At 39.0% G+C, this 21,988-nt stretch overlaps 1 protein-coding gene across 2 annotated transcripts in view; it reads left to right on the top strand.

The window, feature by feature from the left end:
* The window catches only part of PLXDC2 (plexin domain containing 2), a 455,308-nt gene that overhangs the window by 174,644 nt on the left and 258,676 nt on the right, over nt 1–21,988 (top strand). For both annotated transcript variants that reach the window (XM_055331385.1, XM_055331384.1), the window contains exon 2: nt 571–782. In XM_055331385.1, the coding sequence (XP_055187360.1) occupies nt 571–782 (212 nt within the window). The remainder of the gene's footprint in view (nt 1–570; nt 783–21,988) is intronic.

Here is a 21,988-nt window from a genome sequence, read left to right as displayed (position 1 = left end):
GAGGTAGGCAATGAACCAAATCTTACTTGTGAGCTACAAGGCAGGTTAACACATTTACACAAAGATCATTCCATATATTATTTAACCCATTCGAATACATTGTTGTCTTTCGCTGTCCAGCAGAACTTGTGTGAAATGAACATAAACTCGCAAGTTAATACTGTCTGACTTTTATTTTCATATGTGCTAAGAGTCTCTAGGTTTCATTCCTTTGTTTGGATTGTAGCTTGTTTTCTGAGAACAGCTAGAGAATGTTTATGAAGTGTGTGTGTGTGGAGGACGAGGAGGGAAGGGAATAAAAATGCATTGCTTTAGGACTACACATCTGTTTTAGGGACTCTGCTAGAGCTCCACATTAACCATTGTCACGACTTATGGCATGTTTTAAAATTTCATTCTACACAGAGATGTTCATACCAACTCAAAATATTACAATTAAACAGATTTCATTGTTAGGAGTTAGTTTCCTGTCTTCATGACTGGCAAAATTATTTTTCTGCTCTATTAGCTAAGCAATGTGTATGACTCATAACAAGTGGCAACTCATTATTTTATTTCTTGTTCAAACAGATTGGCAATATCAAGTTGCTCAGGTCTTCCCACAAACAGAAGAGGAAGTGGAAGTGGACACACATGCCTTCAGCCACCGGTGGAAAAGGAGCCTGGATTCTCTCAAAGCTGTAGACTCGAACCGTGCAAGCGTGGGCCAAGACTCCCCAGAGCCCAGAGGCTTCACGGACCTGCTACTGGATGATGGGCAGGACAACACCACCCAGATTGAGGTAGGTAAATAACCTGGGTAACTGAAATGGATTGAGGAATCTATTTTCTGTGAGGCACCCAGCTTCCATCTATGTATAGTCTCTACCTTCAGCTCAATTGAGAGCTTTATGATTTTTTATAAGGATCAATTTAACTCATTAATAAATAATTAATTAATATTTAGTAATTCAGTAATCAGTAATTATAACTATATTAAATAAGTAAATACATAGTAACTAAGCCATTTAATCACCCATGAGTCCATTTACTCATGAAATGTACAAACATTGGCTAGATGTGGTGATGACAGTGAGGAGACTCAAAGCAGAACAAGATACAGCACCTGCTTGCAAGGAAATCCCTGTGTAACAAGATGAGCTCTATGCTATGTGATATGTACAAGGATATATTCAAGCTGTAGTGTGGCATGGAGGAGGGAGATGACCTGCTTGGGATTGGGGGTGGGCCATTGTCAAAGACTCTTGTCCTGGGAGTGGGCCTTTAGGCAGGGCCTTGGCAGATTGAGAGGAGTTCACCAGGTTGATATCCTGTCAGTAGTGAGAAAGATTGCTAGCAGAGTGAATTGCACCTGCAATGGCTAAATCTTAGAATGCTAGGGCACCCTGGAGAGTCTCATGGAGTGACCTCCTATCCCAGTTTACTGGTGGTGGAGTGTTTTTCTGGGGTATAGCATTTTCAGTGCTAAAAACAAGGCAGTTCTGGGCAAACTGGAATGGTCAGTCACTCTGTGACTGTAAACAATTCTTTGTTATGGTTGGAGCTATGAAGTGGAAGGCAGAGGGTTGGAGATGGGTTTGAGGAGTATGGAAGTTCGCTGAGGACACATTTTAGTCAGACTCTTGGGTTGCCCAGAGGCCTCAAGGGTTATATTACATTGCTTAAATTTCCATAGTCCTTAGCATTGCAAATCATAAAACATGATCCTGTTAGTCTACTAGACCTAACGAAAACAAACAGGTCAATCTTATGGAAAAAAACAAAAACCACCCAAATGAGAATAGAAGCCATTTATTCAGTTTGCTCTAGAGAGAGTCAACTACCATCACTTCCCTCTGGCAGAAACTCAGAAGCAGGCAGGGGAGTGGGAAAGTTTCTCACTTAAAAAAAGGAGAGAAGGATGGGGCATCAGGTTGGCTCAGTTGAATAAGCACCTCACTTTTGGTTTTGGCTCAGGTCATGATCTCAGGGTCCTGAAATCCAGCCCTCCGGTCAGGCTCTGAGCTCAGCGCTCAGCGGGGAATCAGCTTAAAGATTCTCTCCCTCTGCTTCTCCCCCCACTGTGCACGTGCACACACGTGTGTGTGTGGGGGGGGGGCGCGCTCTCTCTCTCAAGTAAATAAATGCATCTTTAGAAAACAATAATCTTCAGGTATGCTCTCCTTGGAAGTTGTTGGCACAGAGAAGCTGGAGATGGTCTAATTAGAGGCAGAGCATCTCACGTGATTGATTTGGGGAGCATATTTGGCTTTTACTGAGTTGGACCTAGGGACCAAATATAGGAAAGTCCTGCCCATTCCGGGCTGATTGCCACTGAGGTTATGTTTTGGCTCCCTGGACTGGTAGAGGTTGGAGACCAGAGTTCTGTTGTCATTGGCCTGTTATTGGCCTGTCTGGCCATTGTCTGTTTGAATATTCTTTCTCAGTCTGAAGGTTTAGTTCCTCTTTTCTCCCAAGTGACAGGTTTACACTTTTTCAGAACGAGAGACAAGATTCTTTTTTACTGCTCTGAAGTGCTCATTATTTAGGAAAAGAACTCAACTCCATGAAACAGACACTACATCGTTCTCCAAATAGTATCAAGGCATCATTTTGTTCCTGCATAGTAAGAGGAATCTTCAGAAGATCTGAAGCACAGGCCATTGGGATTCTGTGTATGTGAGAAGCCCAACAATTTTCAAAACCCCTCTCCATCCCCTTAGCTAGTATGTGACTCTGTTGGTCCCTGGCTGCCCTAGCCAGGTCCCTTAACAGGCAACAGAGGATGTGCCAGGAGCACAAGTCCTATAATATCTGTAAGAGGCTATTCTGACTCCTGCAGAGTGCCTGCTATTTTGGCAACAGTGTTGTTATAGCAACTTGAAGAGGGCAACCTAATTCTTCCCTGAGTACTCTTTAGCTGGGCTGCAGCATGAAGAAAGGAGATGAACAGAAGCAGAGGTGTTTACATCTCTGCCCAGAACTGATGGCTTACTGAGATTGAAAGGGGAGAACACACATTCCTAGAAGTGTGTGGTCTCTATGCAGGATGCTGAATTTTCCTCGTCATTCATAAAATAGAAAATCCCTTTGCTCAGGGATGTATTAACAATCCTCAAAGTACAATCCCAGTTGTTATTATAGAAATGATCTTGTTATTCAGCTAGTTTTTCTCTTTTTCTACCTTAACAGAGGAGATCACATAATGTCAGTGATTTTGAATCAGTTAAATGAAAGAGGAAGGATGGTGAATGGTATAGGGAGCTCTGTGCTGGGTAACCCATTGGTGCTAAGATCTGCCAGGCACTGTATGGATATCATCTTGCCTGGTCCTTATGTCAGCGTAGTGAGGTTTGTGTCTCCAGGTTCACTGGGCATCTCAGTAACTTCTACATGAGGGCAATTTCTTCCCTAAGCTCTTCCATTAATGAACAAAGGGGCTGGTATTTAAACCTAGGCCTGCCCAGCTCCCAAGATTTGTTCTTTCTACTTGATTTTGCTTCCTCTAATGTAAAGATAAGTAAATGATACTTTGCTTATGTAATGATTGTGGACCATGGCAACACCCGCATATTGATGTGAGAGTAACTCCAAAGTTTTAGTCTGGCTGGAAGGAGACTTCTCTTGAGGTTAGATTTCATAACAAGATGGCCACTTTTATTTGAAGAATTTATTTGTTCTGATGGGGTTCTGGGGATCGGTGGAGATTATTGGGGACTAAAGTCCCATAAGTCACTCTTTGGCACTACCTCTAGTTCTGAAAACAAAAGCCTACATCTGAAACTTCTCTGCAAAGTTTATTTATCCTGGCCCTTGAAATGGCATTTTTGAACATTGTTGTGTCTCTTTTGGGGAAAATATTTTTGCCTGATTGAGTTAAACAGAAATAAGGAAGAAAGGAACCAAATTGTTATAGAGTGGCTACTCTGTGCCGGGCATTGTGACAAGGTCTTTCTTATCTCTTAGGAATAAGCATTTTGATTTATATCGCTTAATATAAGCAATGAGCATGAAAGATTATGTGTGCTTTTTCCTTTAGATGCTTCCAGGGTTGATGTCAAGAATCAGAATTATTTTGTCTCAGAGTCCTGACTATAGTGGTGGCTGTGAAAATAATTTGTATCCCAGTGAGATTTCAGCCACCCAGAATGGCGTTCCTGTGTGCCTGTGCTCTTCTGCTTCTGCCATTGTCTAGACTTGATACCCCACTTTCACCAAAGACAAAAACAAAAGACAATAGCATATTTACTATTTTGGCACAAATTCATTCAGACATAAACAAAGGCTGTTATTCTCTTAACTTGGTGACAGTATTTTTTCTGGCTCTACACAAGAACAGAAAATGGAAGGACTGGAAAACTGAAAAATTCTTCCAGTTGAAGTTTCTTGTTGTTGTTGTCATTGCCTTCTTTTGTTTTTTTTTTTTTTTTTTTTAATATTCTTCTCATGAAGATGTAAAGATGTTTGAAAATGTTTGTATTTACTGATGAATAAGTAGGGGCTCAATAGTTGGCAAATGCCTCCGTTGATCTGAATGTTGACTTATGCCAGACCTTTCTTTGTTCTTGTATTTTCTCTGTCCATGTAGACGTGTAACCACTTGGCCACATAAGAACAGTGCCTTCTTCTGATTGGTGGGTATTAAGAGCAGTTCACTGGTGTGCTACTTTTTGTAATTCCTTTAGGAATACAAGGGCTTCCAAGAATTTTATGTAAGGCTGAATCTCATTCATGATTCAGCCGTGTTCGAGCAGCTTTCAGTGAACCCCATGACCCAGGACACATGCATGGATGAGCAGCACACGTACCTTCACCTTGTTGCCGACTGTTCCTTTCTTCATTGGCACAGAGCTCTTGCAAGATCAGTGGCACCTTATGGAAAGGGGAGAATCTGAGCAGCATTTGGTGAAAATACTTGATCCTCATGAAGATCAGTTTCACCAGCTGACCCCTGGTCACAGTGTCAGTAACTTACAGTTCTTTGCTTTAGAAATCTGTCACAAATTCCTTCCTAACACACTGAACCAAACATGGAGTTTCTGTCTCGTATTCCCATGAGATATTTTGAGCTTCATTTTCCTTGTCTTGGGACAATGAAAATGTTTCTGAAAAGGATCGTCAACTATGATTTTCTTTCTTCCTTTATTTTTATTTTTATTTTTATTACTTTATTTATTACTTATTTATTTATTTATTTATTTATTTATTTATTATTATTTATTTATGCTTTGATTCAAAAGCACCGGGATGACTTGAAGAAAGGAATATTTTCTAATAGTGCTTATGGATCATATGAGTGTAGCTCCATGATCCAGACTGACTCAGAAATTGTGAGTGAGCCCAGTGCCTCTCAGGTGTTGCATATGTGGCCAGACAACAGGCCACACTGAGTTGTAGAGAGGCCACAAAGCAGATTTTGCTATTGATTTTGAAGATATAAATGTTCTGGAATATCTTAGATTAAATTGAGTTGCCTACCAACAACATGTCTTGTGGATTTCTCATTTGGTACCAAATTAAAAATTGCAGGCATACCCAGCAATTGTGTCATCTATGCTCACATTAAAGCTCTTATCTGTGGAGGGTATAATTGAGAATGGTCAGCAAATATGTGTGCTGAATATAGCTAAAATCCAGAAACCAACTGGTTTTCTTCTAGATGCTTATGTAAAAATTCTTTTGATTTTCTGCTATAGCTCATTTCAAATTGTGTCTGCATCTTATTTTTACAAATTTTGCAACACATTTCTTTAAAAAGTTAGCAATTGTTAATTGCTGCACATAAGGTTATTATATACCCTCTAATATTTTATTGTAGTCCATAATTAAACCATTTACTTGAAAGGGAAGAAGTCACTAGTAAGTACTTAATCTAAAAGAGATTATGATTGCTTTGATGATTATTTCACAGAGAAAAAGACATTCTGTAATGCCCCACGAGGGCAGAATCTTTCTGGTATGTTTGCAGCATAGAGAATACATCAGAATATTCTTAGGTAATGAAAATCGTATTGCTTGTGTGTCTCAAGTCTAAGTAAGCTTTCTCAATTTCAGAGACCTGACAATCAAAATAATGAATATGAATATTTGGGCAGTAATAAGACACTCATCCCATTTCACAGAAATAGAGTAATGAAAATTAGCAAATATTGCCATCCTGATTCTTTCTTCGAGCCACTGTTCTGCTCAGTGAACCATAGAGGATAATACTTACATATGAGAATAATGTGATAGTGCAGATTTTTGACATTTTCCAAAAGAAAGAAGAGTACCACTTGATAGTGAATAGTTCTGCTACTATATTTATTATGAATGTGTAAAGCTGGTGTAGATTTCTTTTAATGAAGCTTTTCCATTTTAGGAGATCTTAATCTTGCAGAGAGGCTTCAGTATGGGGTTTGCAAAATCAGAAAGCCGTGTGAAGGGAGTGCTAAGATTAATTTTGGAGAAGCACACTCGTTTGACTCAAGAGTGAATTAAAATTTCCCAAATGCAATGTAGGTGTCAGATTTGGTTCCACAGAAGATGAGAAAGCAAGCATGGTGAGGGTATGTGATTGAAAAGGAGAAGATCCGCCTAAGTTAATCAGGACCCACAGGAAGACTCTTATTCTGTAGAAAGCCAGGATTAATGTAGAGACAAGTTGTCATCTGAACCAAGTGAGGAAGAGAGAGTTAGAGGGTAGCCAAGCATTAAGGTATTTCTAGACAGAGAGTTTTACACAGATAGGCAGGGCAAGGCTTTAAACTCCCTCTTAGACTATGTGTTCTGATCTGTTCAGGCTGTTATAGCAAAACTGCCATAGACCGGGGAGCTTACACAACAAACATTTCTTTCTCATGGTTCTACAGTCTGGAAATTCCAAAATCAAGCTGCTGGAAGGTTTGGTGTCTGATGGGAGCCCACTTCCTGGTTCATGGAAGGCTGTCTTTCTGCTGTGTCTTCACGTGGCTGAAAGGGTTAGAAAGCTCTCTGAAGTCTCTTTTATAAAGGCACTAATCCCATTCATTCATGAGGACTCCACCTTCATAACCTAATCAGCTCCCAACGGGCACACCTCCACATGCCATCACTTGAGGACTAGGTTCAACATAGGAATTTTGGGGGGACACAAATGTTCAATCCATAACACTATGCTAAGGTATTTGAAATTGATCAGAAAGGTACTTGGAAGCTACTGAAAGATTTTAAATAGATTAATAAGCAGGATTGCATTGGTGCTCCTAAAATACTGCTTTGAAAGGTTGAGTGGGGAACTGCATCCAAAAGCCCAAATCCGAGGGATGGAAAGATGTATTAAATTTTGATAAGATGGGATCCCTGGGTGGCGCAGCGGTTTAGCGCCTGCCTTTGGCCCAGGGCGCGATCCTGGAGACCCTGGATCGAATCCCACGTCAGGCTCCCGGTGTATGGAGCCTGCTTCTCCCTCTGCCTATGTCTCTGCCTCTCTGTCTCTCACTGTGTGCCTATCATAAATAAATAAAAAAAAAAAAACAAAAAAAAAAATTAAAAAAAAAATTTTGATAAGAATTGTTGTCAGGTAAAATGAAATAGTGGTTAGAGGAACATTATGGATGAACCTAAGAATTTCAGAAATACTCAGATTTCTGCTCATTAACTTCTATCGGCCACTGTGACTGAAGCCTTGCCCCGCCTTCTGGTGCTTGCTTGATGCTGAGAGTCAGTTGTGGCCACCCGTCATTTCCTTCCCTGCAGAGTGACCTCTTACACCCTTGATTCCTCTTATCTCGTATGGGTTGGGAACTGGCCTCATGACTCCAATTCCGGATTGCCAAAGGTTATATATGTTAACTGACAACAAAATCTTTTTTTTTTTTTTTTTTTTTTTTTGCAAAATCTATTTTAACTCCTTCTGTTTTGGTAATTGGTAAAACTCTTAGTTTTAGATTTCTGATTTAATCCCATTCGGTTTCTTCCAGAATATTGATGATAACTTTTAGTCTTCAAAGAAGAAAATGCCCTGGTGATAGTAAATCCGGCAGAACCTACCTGCAATTACTGCTCATCCTCGAAAAGAATAATGAGGATTAAAATAGAGTATCATATATCTTTCTCAATTTTAGATTAGTCTTAGCTTGATATGCCAGCTCTTTTTTGAAGCAAAAATGGAAAAAGATCCATAACTGTCCTTCACAGAGTTCCATAAAGATAACTGAATTATCTGTATGACGCTTCACTGTTAGCTAACTGAGTTTACTAGCAGTAATGGTGTGGAAATCGTCTTCAGAGTGATACATACAGGTTGTAAAATTATTAAGTGTGTTAGTCATAGAATTTATTTTCAGAGCAAGAACTATATTTTAGAGTGAATAATATTCTTGTGTTCTTCACGTACAAAGAGAAATACCATATTTAAGTTCTCCCTGCCAGATCCCTCTGATTAATTGTAAGAATATTGCACAGAGTTTTTCCTACCTTAATTTCCTACCCATTCATGAAGACCCTGTTATATTTTCTGCCCTTCTTTGTATTAACTAGGGCTTCGAGCAGAAACTCCTAATAGAGCAGGTAACTGATAATAATTTGAATTTTTATTGTATCATCTTGCAATCTTATTTTTCTTCTTTGTCCAGACCAACTTCCAATGAGACATTTAAAGCACACTGTTACGAAAATTGTTATTCTCTATATAAAAAAATTATAGTATTGCCTAATGTCCTAGGTCTAGATGTTTATCTAGATTGATATTTTCAAATCATGCTGAAAAAACAGATTCATTGTTTTGGTAGTCCAGAATGTGTACAGTATTTATATGCTGAGCAAAGGCCTCAGGGTGAAGGGGAAAGTGCCCACTAAGTCTGGGCTGGAATTCAGGAGCAAAAAAAGCCAGCAGGTGCTTGAGTTCCCTGTTCTCTGGGCAGCCCATGGGAAGGTGTCCAGCCTCGGGACAGCGCTCCAGGCAGGGCTGTGTCTCATTTGGTTTTCCTCTTTATTGGACAAACATGAAGAGTGGTGTTGCACAGGGGAAATAAATACTCAGGGACCAGAGTGCCTGGGTGGCTCAGTTGGTTAAGCCTCTGCTTAGGTCATGATCTCAGGGTCTCAGGATGGAGTCCCATGTCCAGCTCCCTGCTCAGTGGGGAGTCTGCTTCTCCCTCTGCCCCTTCCCCTACTCATGCTCTCTCTCTCTCTCTCTCTCACTCACATTCTCTCTGTATCTCTCTCTCTCTCTCTGTGTCAATTAAGTAAATAAAATCTTAAAAAAAATACTCAAGGATCAAGTACAAGCATTCATGCTTACCTGCCAGCCCTTTAAAAGGAGGGGCCAGCACCTGGGCTCTGGTTACCAGGTGCCACAGAAAATGGAGTTCCTGCTGACCCCATCTCCTTGTGGGGTGCATAACCTGTATCCTCAGATACGTAGTTTCTGGACAACAGAGAGATAGCTTCTAGGGTCATTCACTGGATAGCCCCATTCTATATTCATGGCTTATGCCTTAAGGACTCTTTTCATTTTCTGTGATTTTTTTTTCAGAATCATAAACAGAGTAATAAAGTGATTGTAGCTCAAAAACTAAATAGGTCCTAGTTGGCACAGGCGTGTCTATCGCATGATTTTTATTACTATATCTGGGAGAGTACTGGGGCCACTGCTTATGCCCATGAAGATTTGTAGCATAATGAATCTGCCAACTCTTATGATGCAACCTTACTTAATTTTTAGAGATACTAATAGGAGTTGAGTACACTAAATCACACTGAGTCTTTGCCATTTATTCTGTCTAACAAATTAATGTGCCCTCTGTAATGTAGCACCAATACATTGGGTAAATAAAGACTACAGGCCTCTGATAAACAGTGATGTTCTAAAATTTTATGTGACACCCATAAGTTTCTGTGTACCTTTGTCACAGATATCTCATGGGTCTTTGCCAAATATGTGACTTAGATGGAAACATCATTAGATCCATACATTATAGCTAAGTTGCCCATTACAAATACAGGAGACAACGAAACTTTTCTCACTATTTAAACTTAAGATATGAAAAATTGCAGTTTGATTTTTTTTTGTTTTTATTTTTTTATTTTTTTTATAAATTAATTTTTATTGGTGTTCAATTTACCAACATACAGAATAACACCCAGTGCTCATCCCGTCAAGTGTCCCCCTCCGTGCCCGTCACCCATTCACCCCCACCCCCCGCCCTCCTCCCCTTCCACCACCCCTAGTTCATTTCCCAGAGTTAGAAGTCTTTATGTTCTGTGTCCCTTTCTGATATCTCCCACACATTTCTTCTCCCTTCCCTTATATTCCCCTTCACTATTATTCATATTCCCCAAATGAATGAGAACATACACTGTTTGTCCTTCTCCGATTGACTTACTTCACTCAGCATAATACCCTCCAGTTCCATCCACGTTGAAGCAAATGGTGGGTATTTGTCGTTTCTAATGGCTGAGTAATATTCCATTGTATACATAAACCACATCTTCTTTATCCACTCATCTTTCGATGGGCACCGAGGCTCCTTCCACAGTTTGGCTATTGTGGACATGGCTGCTAGAAACATCGGGGTGCAGGTGCCCCGGCGTTTCATTGCATCTGAACCTTTGGGGTAAATCCCTAACAGTGCAATTGCTGGGTCGTAGGGCAGGTCTATTTTTAATTCTTTGAGGAACCTCCACACAGTTTTCCAGAGTGGCTGCACCAGTTCACATTCCCACCAACAGAATGGGAGAAGATATTTGCAAATAACATATCAGATAAAGGGCTAGTTTCCAAAATCTATAAAGAACTTCTTAAACTCAACACCAAAGAAACAAACAATCCAATCATGAAACGGGCAAAAGACATGAAGAGAAATCTCACAGAGGAAGACATAGACATGGCCAACATGCACATGAGAAAATGCTCTGCATCACTTGCCATCAGGGAAATACAGATCAAAACCACAATGAGATACCACCTCACACCATTGAGGATGGGGAAAATCAACAAGGCAGGAAACAACAAATGTTGGAGAGGATGCGGAGAAAAGGGAACCCTCTTACACTGTTGGTGGGAATGTGAACTGGTGCAGTTTGATTTTTAAGCAATGATGTGTAACATACTTTTGCTAAGTGTTCAGGAGACTTTCATTTCACCTTGTATTTCTGAAGCAGTTTTAAGGCAGATAAGGGTCTCTTTATAACAAAGCATGCATATGTATATTCATAGTCATTGCTTTTGCATCTGTCATAAAGAGGTTTGCTAATGTGGCACTCTATACTCTATTAAGGAGGGCAACAAATATATGAAGGTCCTTTTAAGGAAGGGTGGTTAACATTCAGAATGAAAAGAAACTGTCTTAATTTTCTTCTTGTATATCCCTGAAAACCTTTCTGTTCATGCCCCAGTGATGCATAGACATCTGAATCTGTCCAGAAACAAGAGAGGGATTGAACTCTGTAGCCCTTGGGGGCAGTCATTTTGAGCTATTTTCTATATGGTATTTCAATCCTGAGCTCTTAAACTGAAATAATAGTTTGGACTCCATGGCACTGAATTGAATGAATGGATTAAACACTGCTGAAATTACTTCTCTTTTACAAGTAATTTCTAGCTCTTTTGTAAATGTCATATATGTATTTACCCAATCTCCAGCTCAAAGAACAGAGCTACAGAAAACACTAATATTCACCTTTTAGACAATACCTCTATCTATATTATTTTGGATTCGCTGTACCAATCCCACTTGTGACCAAAGGTATTTGAAAGAAAAATTTACAAATCAAAATTCTGTTTAAATTAAAAATTTCACTTATTCATAGCAGATTTTATTAAGGAGGTCTTTAGGTACTTCCAAAACTCAAAGCATGTCATCTGGTGATGGGATTTTCTGCCTTAAAAAAGCATGCTAGTAATGCTTCCTAGCCTTTTATGGTTTCATGAATTCTAGGCTGGAAAACTTTATAATTTTCAAAGATAAATGCAAGAATTTGTGATTGTCAGATTTTTTTTTCTTTAAGGAAATTTTGTTATAATGTTCTACAATTATCTTAGGTTAGACTTTGCACAGTGTTCATAACTGAATGCCAATTTTTACTTGTTCTGTCAAAACTACTATAGAGTAATAAATCATTTAAAATTTCATGGTCTGGGAATGTTTACAAAGAACACTAACAAACCTTCCCAAAGAACTTAAAAAGACAGTGAATTGGTTCATTATAAATAGTATTATACAATGACCCATTATTTTAAAAATCAGGTATAAATAATTATTCTCCTTAAATACCAATTGAACAAGTGACTTGTTATCTTTCTCTGTCCAGTGAGTAATCAAATGTCTCTATGATTTTTATAAGTGAACAGAATTCATCTCTACCTAAATAGAAGGTTGTCATATTCAAATAGGAAAAATGAAATCCAAAGAATAAGAAAACAATTTTATGAATAAATATAGAAATGTGCCAGATCAAAATAATAATTATCCTTAGAAATTTTTCTCACATTACTAACTGGATCTGGTGATAGTAAAGTTGTCTCTAAAGGTAAACAAAATATTTAGACAAATCTTTGTATATACATTGTTCCTCAAAAACCTTATGGAAAGTAGTATTTTCCCCTAGACACCTAAGGAAATTGGCAGCCTGGGTGGCTCAGCAGTTTAGCTCAGCCTTCAGCCCAGGGCCTGATCCTGAAGACCCAGGATGTAGTCGTCTCACATCAGGCTCCCTGCATGGAGCCTGCTTCTCCCTCTGCCTGTGTCTCTGCTCTCTCTCTCTCTCTCTCTCTCTCTCTGTCTCTCAAGAATAAATAAATAAAATATTTTAAAAAAAGAAACCTAAGGAAATGATCTGTATATTCAAAAGCCCTCCCTTCCCTCCTGCCAACAGCCCATCTGACATGAGCCTGTTTACTGAAGACTTCAGAAGGTCCACAAAGAACTGAACTGGAAATCACAATCACTTTTGCCATGATAGTTAAAATGTTATTTTGCCTTACTGAAGAGGTTTGCTTGGTCTGAGCAGATTTAGAATGTATTTGACATGCTTTGTTCAAGCATTTTTGTTGCTGAACAGTTGTAATGGCCACTTGAAGGATTTTTTTTTTAAGTTTGCTTTGTAAAGGCTTATGTCTTACTTTGTTAATAAAGAAAGAATGTGATATATTCCACATACAACCAGTCATTTGCATAAAAGAACAAAATAAAAAATTCCTGCATTTTTATGTTCTTTAGAAAAATGTTTAATCATCTTCAAAGGGAATTATTTTTTTTTAAGTTGCACAAGTGCACAAGTTGCATTTGTGAATGCAAATTAGAATAAATGGTAAATGACTGTGGGACTGTCCTTCCTGGTTTCCTATTGACTTTTTAAATGTTGGTAATAAAGAATCTGGAAAGAGGAAATGATTTCCTGATTTGAAACAGTCCCTGAAACAAAGCAATGAGCAACTTGACAGCGTGGAAGCAGAATCTGGGACAAACATTAATTTTCTTACTTTGTTCCTTTTTATTCTAGCAGTGCTTTCTACCTCGTGATCTCCTGTCTGCTCAATATCCACTACGCCAATGTATCATTGTCTTTCTTTGGTCTGCAGTTGCAAAATTAAAATTGAAGAATTTGGCATTGTATATAGTAATTTAAAAAATCCATATGTGTAGGCAAGATTGCTTTATACTAGAGACTTTATTTTTCAGAGCCTGTAAATATTAATTTTGGAAATTTGTAAACATATCTTTACATGTCTTATCTATGCATATTTGTGTGTATATGTATTATATATAAGTACATGTACACACGTGTGTTCATCATTCTTAATCATGGTAAACATAAATTACTTCTGTGGGAGAAAATTAATGGTGGCTTAAATAACTCCCTTCTACCTTAACACTATTTAGTTTATACTTGAATTAAGTGTCTTCTTTTCCTGGGCAATACAACAGCCCATTTTTTTTTCATGGGGACAAGAAATATTAAACAGCTATCTGGAGGATTGGCCAACACTCTCTTTTGCTTCAGTGAATGCTTTAAATATGCTTTTTAGATTATGACTCTGGAAGATGAGAGACAGCACAAGGAATCAAAGCATAATGAATTTTTCTAAATAATGGGCATCAGAAATTATGAAAAATGGAAAGGAGATATGATGGTGGGCTTAAGATAATGGAACAGCTCCAATGGGGTTCTCCAGTTCTCTCTTCCCTCATGGGCCCCTTTCAGCACATATACATAGACCCCTATGATGCTTGTTTCCTGGTCTGTTTCGATCACTGTCATCCCTCTCCTTCCTTAGTGGCAAATTTGCCATCTCTACCAAGTATTCCTCTTGAGTAGAAACTCACTTACTACTGACAACTTGTGTAATCTAAATCTATCCTCCCGTGTCTCCATTACTGCAAGGCCATGGGAGAGATAGAAAGTAAGTTCCCTTCTAGAGGGAGTGAAAGGACCTCTCTATTTAAAGCAAGGTTTGGCAAATAAAACTCTGGATATTTCTCCAAACCATAAACCCATGAAATGACCAGACTATTTCAAAAGACCCAACCCAAGGAAGTCTAACTCAGATGACAAACTCCACAGAAGATGAGACAAGACTGAATATTTTGTTCATGTCCATAAAGCATTCACTGATCTGAAGAAGATTTTATTAGATGCAGGAAGTGGTATCTAAGTGAGGGTTAAACATAAAACCCAGAAAAGATAGAAAGACTTTCCTTATTTTTTCACCAAGAAAACCAAGACTTGCCTTGTGGCTTGGACTGCAAGTAAAACAGAATGTGACAAAGACTAAGACTAGATTACCAGCAAAAGCCCGATATTTATGTTGGCCATTTCCACATTAAAATGGTGGTGAAGGGGATATGCAATTACAGCTTGTCCACTGGGATTCCTTGTGTAGCAGTAAATTTGTTTTTACTGAAATGGCCTGAGTACTATTTTCTTTTGCAGAAGAAGAGAGGAAGAAAGAGGGAAAGAAAGGCAGTTACAGAGGTGCAGAGAAAGTGTGTATCCCGTGGCCATGGTGGGGAGCCCCTCTGCCCTCAGGTACAGGCAGGGGAACACATCCTCAAGTACCTATTTAGAAATGTCACTTGTTTCCTCTGGAACCCCCCATCTACTTGTGTTGATGGAAACTCCTGTTACCTACACAGATTTTCTTCCCTTGGTACTGAAGCTGTATTTTTGAGGGATTTCAGATTTGAATCTGTCCACATCCAAAATCATAGTATGAGACAGCAGCGCTGTTATTTGCAGGGTCAGTCCTTACAGTTACAGCGTTCTGGAGTCTAGCAAAGTGATGCCACCAGCGACCCGCAAAGGCAAGGAAGCCCTTGCAGGAAAAGTATCCTCCTAGCTTGAGAAAGCTGCTGCAGCTTCTGTTCTTTCGTTATTTTGCTTCTAATGTGACTGTTTTTATCCACTTTGCTGGATTTCTATCTGCTTCCCCTCTCAAACAACCACAAATTGGAATGCTGCAAAAACACACATTCCTGAAGACGGAGACAGAGAAACAGAGACAGAGCACAAGATGCGCTTTATTGCTTTCTGTCCATGCCACTGATAATAGAAAACCCTAACACACTGCTGTGAATTTTTTCCTGTCCTGAAGGCTAACAGGGCTTTTTCAGTTGACAGGAGACATCAATAGTGCCTCCAGATAGGCAGAGGCCACTGGGCATCTGATTAGAAAAAAGGAAGGTAAGGCTCAGCAAAACACTGGCCCCTTCCAGGGTTGTGCTCCCACTTACTCCTTGGTGAATCATCCATGGCCCTAGGCTTTCTTTCATAGGGTAATCCATGTCATAACTTCCTGTAGGGAATCGGAAGACAGATTTCCAAGTTCCCCTGTGATGTGATCAATCTGGAGTTTATCTTTCCATTTGCTTGATGGATTTTGTATCTGCCTACTTTGAACATGAAGTAATCGAAGTACATTGTTGAAACGTCTGTATAAACCACTCTATTGGTTTGATTACTCCCTTTCGTTCACACAGATTTCCTCCAAAGAGAATTCCATATAGTAAAGCTTTCACTTCCTAAATTACTAACACACTCCAAGTTTGTTTTCCTGTGACTTTACTAAAATTGCCTTGCTTGGGTTCTGAGTGTTCTGATTCGTGAGTCCCATATTTAAAGATAATCACTGGATTTACATACAGTTGGCAGGTTCTGGTCCTTGGGGTCATGCCAGTAATAGTTAAAAAAAAAAAATCAAAGCATGATTTACTGCAAAGAAATTTCTTCCTGGGTGTAGGAAAATGATGCGACATGAGGACTATAGCAGACCAGAACAAGAACACTCAGCTAATGAGGTGGCAGCTACCCAGTAGCAGCAGACTGGGGCCATGTGGGAACATCGGCACAGGATGGCAGATCTTTTAGATTCTCAAGAGATATCAGAACACTTAAATCTTGGCTATTCTCTCATTGTTTTTCTTAATCCCATGTGGATTAATACAAAGATGTCAAAATAAAATATGTCCATAGGCCCATCTATCCAGTGGTCCTGTTGCTAGTGCGTACCAAACAAATGACTAATTAGATTTTTAAATGACACAGACTTACCATGTTGTCTCTCAGAAGGCATCTTACAGCTGCCCTCACGTGTGCCTCATAGGCCGAGATGATATGCTGAGTTGAATTCTGTGTCAAAAATAGTATGATTCTAGATTATGTATTCCAGAATTCTTCTATCTTCTTTTTCCTCTACACTTATTTTATGTAAATACAATCCAAGAGGACAACTCCCTACTGCTTCCATTGGAAACAAGTTATTGAAAACAAGGAGTAGAGGACAGTGTTAAGGGTCTCACCTTTAATGTTTATTTTGAAGGGAATTTCTAAGATTATTTTCTTGTTCCTTAAAAATATTATAGTGTATCAAATCACTGTCATGAGAAATATCTGGTTTGTTTATGATTGATTCAATATTCTGTTTCAAAAACATTTAGACATAATGAGAACAACTTCTACATACTCTATTAGTTACATATAAATATTGTTTTTAAGCAATGACATTTCTTCAAATAAACATTTTATTGTTTCCCTTAGAAGACTGAGACATTCTTAGAATCACCAGTAAAACAAGTTTTGAAAATCAAAGTGATTTGAGACATTGGCAAAAGGTTCAACTTTTAATAAGACAGAAGTGTGGTCTGGTTTATATCTCTAATCAGCTTACTAAAAATAATAAAGAACAAATGGATTAAACTGTACAATCATATCACCATGGATTCAGTACTATTGAATATATATATTATATATATATATATATAATAGCCATAAACATTTGTCTTTTTTTAAGATTTATTTATTTATTTATGATAGACATAGAGAGAGAGAGACAGGCAGAGACACAGGAGGAGGGAGAAGCAGGCTACATGCCGGGAGCCCGACGTGGGACCCGATCCCAGGACTCCAGGATCGCGCCCTGGGCCAAAGGCAGGCGCCAAACCGCTGAGCCACCCAGGGATCCCCACATTTGTGTTTTTTTAAGATTTTATTTATTTATCTGAGAGAGAGTGAGTGACAGTGAGAAGATAAGCAGGGGGAGCAGCAGAGGGAGAGGGAGAAGCAGGCTCCCTGCTAGCAGGGAGCCCAGTGCGGGGCTCCATCCCAGGAACCTAGGATCATGACCTAAGGCAGGCTTTTAACCAACTGAGCCACCCAGGCACCCCTAGCCATAAACATTTCTAATTTGCACATAGATTTGAAAAGAAAAGAGTAAAACTCAACCAAATAACTGTTTTGGGAGCAAACTTTTAGTCTGAGAACTTTGTATTTCTTTTAAATTTTATAACAGCTTCTGTAGGTATGAGTGGTACTTTACACAAATACACGCTTTAGAGATATAATGAAATAACTGGGTTCAGCCTAGATTATTGGCAGAACCAAGATAAGGATTCACATTGCCTTCTTCTGGCTCCTGATGCCAGCCACCCCTTTCCTATGTACTATCACATTGCAGCTTTGTCTCTTGATTCCTGGTGCCTGATACTTAGTGCTATGGACTAAATTGTGTCTCCTTGCACCCAGAGTCGTGTGTTGGAGCCCTAATCCCCAATATGACTGTACTTGGAGATGGGGCCTTTAAGGGGGTAATTAAGGTTAAATGAGGGTGGAATCTTAGTCTGATAGTATTGTTGGCCTTATAAGAAAAGGGAGAGAGCATGCCTACTGAGGAAAGGCTATATGAGGACACAGTGGGTAGGTAGCAGTTGGCAAACCAGAGAGAAGGTTCTCATCAGAACAAAATCATGCTGTCACCCTCATCTCAGACTTCCAGCCTCTGGAGCCTTGAGAAAATAAACATCTGTTATTTAAGCCATTGTCTGTGGTATGTAGTTATGGCAGCCCAAGTAGAACAAGACACCTGGTATATGTGGAAGAAATACCATATTACATGACACTTCCTAGAAGATGTCCTCAAGAAGTTTCCAGTATTTGAACACCTAACCTTCTGATTTGAACTTGGCTACTCCTTTACTAAGGAGAATCCTCACTCCTCTTCTGTCATGTGACAGGCTGCGCAGATCCTCACATTACATCTTCTTTCCACCTGTTTCCTCACCAGATGTTTCTTAGTGAAAGCAAGATAGTTTCTCTTGTGAAGAAAGGTAGCCACTTTAATTTGCCAAACTCCGCTTTGTCTTCTTCATTCATATAGATTTCCTGTTTGTGGTACTGGGGAGATTCCCTAACCTCTTTTTTTGTATGTATCTTTCCATTCACGGTTTTATTTTCTTAATGGTCTGAATGTTTTGGTTAATGGTCTGAATGTTTTGATTTCAGAAATGGAATTGTATGGCTACATTCCTCACCCCTCCCACATTTTCCATGTGTGGACGGGACCACTCACAACTGCATGCATCCTTCAATAAACATTAATGTCTGGTGAGAAAAATTAAAGCTTAGTTAATGATGCTTTTCTTCTTGTATCCTTGATAACCCTATCTTGAATAAGGTGTTACAGGGGTACCTGGATGGTTTAGTTGGTTAACTGTTTGACTCTTGGCTTTGGCTCAGGTCATGCTCTCAGGGTTGTGGGATAGAGCCCAGAACTGGGCTCCACACTCAGTGGCAAATCAGCTTGAGACCCTCTCTCCCTTTCCCACTTCCCCTCCCTCTGCTCTCTCTGTTTCTCTCTAAAATAAGTAAATAAATCTTAAAAAGAAATAAGAAGAAGCTGCATATGGTAGTTAGTGTCCTAAGAGTTTGACCTAAAAAAAAATGAATACAAGCCAGAGATAAGATATAGAAAAGAAAGGTGGTAATTACAAAAAAAAAAAAAAAATCTAGAGCTTTTTTATCAAGTTCAGATTGATTTCAGGTTATTTCCTGTCTAAAGACAAATTGTTTATTTAGTTACCAATTACCTCAAGAAGTATTTTTTAATGTAGCTGAACTAAATGAAGTTTAAATATAGTTAATGATAGATAAAATAATCTGAGGTATTAATCTTATCTATAACATCCCCAATAGCCCTTGCTCAAGTCTTCCAATGGGAATTTTACCCTGTCTTAAGAAAAAAACTTTTATTTTTGACATCTTAATTTATTAAAGTGGTTTTTCATCTTTAGCCAACTGTTCTATCCCTAACACATTCACTCACGTATCTTCACTCTGACCTCTGCATGCAGTAAGGCCATTTCTTTGTTATCCAGGGTTCTTTTCCCCATTCATTTCTCACATGACTTGACCTACAAACCTCAGTCATTTAGATCTTTCTCCTCTGGCCACATTTTATTTATTTGATGTATTAAAATACTAAAATCACAATTATACTCAGCAAGAATTCATCACACAACTATTGTGTATCAAGTAGCAGACTAGCAACTGTGCCTTAAATTATTATTGGGTAAATAGTATAAATGTATTTATACTCTACAGATTTATTTATTGATTGATGTTTAGGAATTCAGAATAGACTTTTTACAAAATAAAAGGTTAGGTTTTATTCATCCATTAAAAAAATATTCTTTCAACAAATATTTAATCAGTGTTAGCTGCTAGTATTTTTTAGTAAATAAAGCAGAAATGAGCCATGCCTTCTTAGAGCTTCCAGTCTAGTGGGGTAAAGTAATAAATAAGTTGAGAGTCATAAATATGAAGGAACAAAGTGGGTGCAGAGATAAGAGTTATTTGTTGGGAGTGAAGGCCTTCTAAGATAAGATAATTGGGGAAAACATCTCCAAAGGAGTGAAATTTTTTAAAAGATTTTATTTTTTTATTCATGAGACACACACACAGAGAGAGAGAGACAGAGACAGAGAGACAGAGACACAGGCAGAGAGAAGCAGGCTCCATGCAGGGAGCCTGATGTGGGACTCGATCTTGGAACTCCAGGATCACACCCTGGGCCAAAGGCAGGCGCTCAACCACTGAGCCACCCAGATGTCCCCAAAGGGGTGAAATTTATGTTGAGACATCAATGATGGAGCTAGCAGTATAGAATATTCAGGGTAGAGAAAGCAGCATTTTGAGAAGGTGGTAAGCAAGTAGGAGGTAGACCAATTCCAGGACCTGATGGAAGGCCATGATGCCAAATTGGGCAGAGAGAGAGTGTCACAAGAAGAAAGGAGCATGAGGCTGGAAGTAGAGCTCATTGAAAGTCATGTGAAGTAGCTCGCTTTTCTTTGGGGCCTAATATACTGCCTGGGTATTATTTGTTCCATGGATAGCTTGATCCCCAGAGGACCCTCAGAGGCTGCTTCTTGGAATAAGGATTAGAGGATCAAAAACATGCAAACAAACTTGGATACCCTTGCACCCTACTCAAGGTTGCTTACAATGGTCTGTCTCTATGCCTGCAGGATAGCCTGACAGCACTCATAGGTAACCAGCATGATCCTAGGAATTCCTGAGAGGAATTCCTCAGAGCCCTGTGTACCACGAAGGAATGTGAAGCACATGCACATACTTATTTGCTAGATTCATTATTACCATGGCGGCAGGGGTGGGGGTGGGGGTGGGGGGCTTTGACTTGAAGATGGAAAACATGAAACTTCCTTGTGAATAAAACATATTTTATCAGAGTATGAAAAATTCTCTAAGCTTTAGCTCAGCAATTTTATGACCAATAGTTTTGATTAAAGATATTCTAATCTACTCAAAAGGAGAAGGCTTAAAAAATACAGTGGCAGTGGCCTTTAGAGTTTGGATATCATCATAAAACCAAAATGGAAAAAAAGGGATTCAGTGTTTTCATTTGAAAAGTAATAGCATTTAAAAATATATATCATCACGTGATATGATAAGCACTGGTTATTATACTGGTTATTATACTATATGTTGTTAAGTTGAACTTAAACAAATTTAAAAATAAAATAAAAATACATATTGTCTAAAATCCTTATCTTTTCAGAAAAAGAAAGCCTTAAAAAGGAAGAGAACATGATATTAGAGTAAAGGACAGCTGAATAACTGAATGTATCTTTTAAAATAATTGACCAAGTTATCCTTATATTTTTCTATGTTACTCCTTGAAAACTATGGTATTATGAATTCTTTATTATGAATCTAAAATATCTGTCTATATTATAATTGCCTTGACAATTATGCAAACAAGGCACTTTCTAAAACTGGTGGGCACTTTCTAAAACTCTTCACTTTGGGGGATCCCTGGGTGGTTCAGTGGTTTAATGCCACCTTCAGCCCAGGGCATGATCCTGGAGACCCGGGATCGAGTCCCATGTTGGGGTCTCCACAGAGAGCCTGCTTCTCTCTATTCCTGTGTCTCTGCCTTTCTTTCTGTGTCTCTCATGAATAAATAAATAAAAATCTTAAAAAAAAAAGAGTAGCCTGCAGAGACTTCTGGGGCAGATGATGGAATAGGAGGGCCCCAGGCTCATCCCATGGATGTAACTAGGTAACACTGACATCAGTGTAGATAACCCAGAAAGTGCCCCAAGGACAGGCAGAATAAACCCCCCAGCTAGCCGTAGAGAAGAGGCCCCACTAAGAAGGGCAGAGAGGCAGTCAGTCCTGCCAGGACTATCTGTGGGCAGGAAGGAAGTCACAGCATAGAGAGGGGAGCAAAACAAACCCCACACCAGGGGGCCTG

This window comes from Nyctereutes procyonoides, unplaced genomic scaffold, assembly GCF_905146905.1.
Source record: "Nyctereutes procyonoides isolate TBG_1078 unplaced genomic scaffold, NYPRO_anot_genome, whole genome shotgun sequence".
NCBI lineage: Eukaryota > Metazoa > Chordata > Mammalia > Carnivora > Canidae > Nyctereutes > Nyctereutes procyonoides.
Note: the sequence above shows the minus strand (reverse complement) of the source record. Positions and strands in the feature narration are given on the sequence as shown.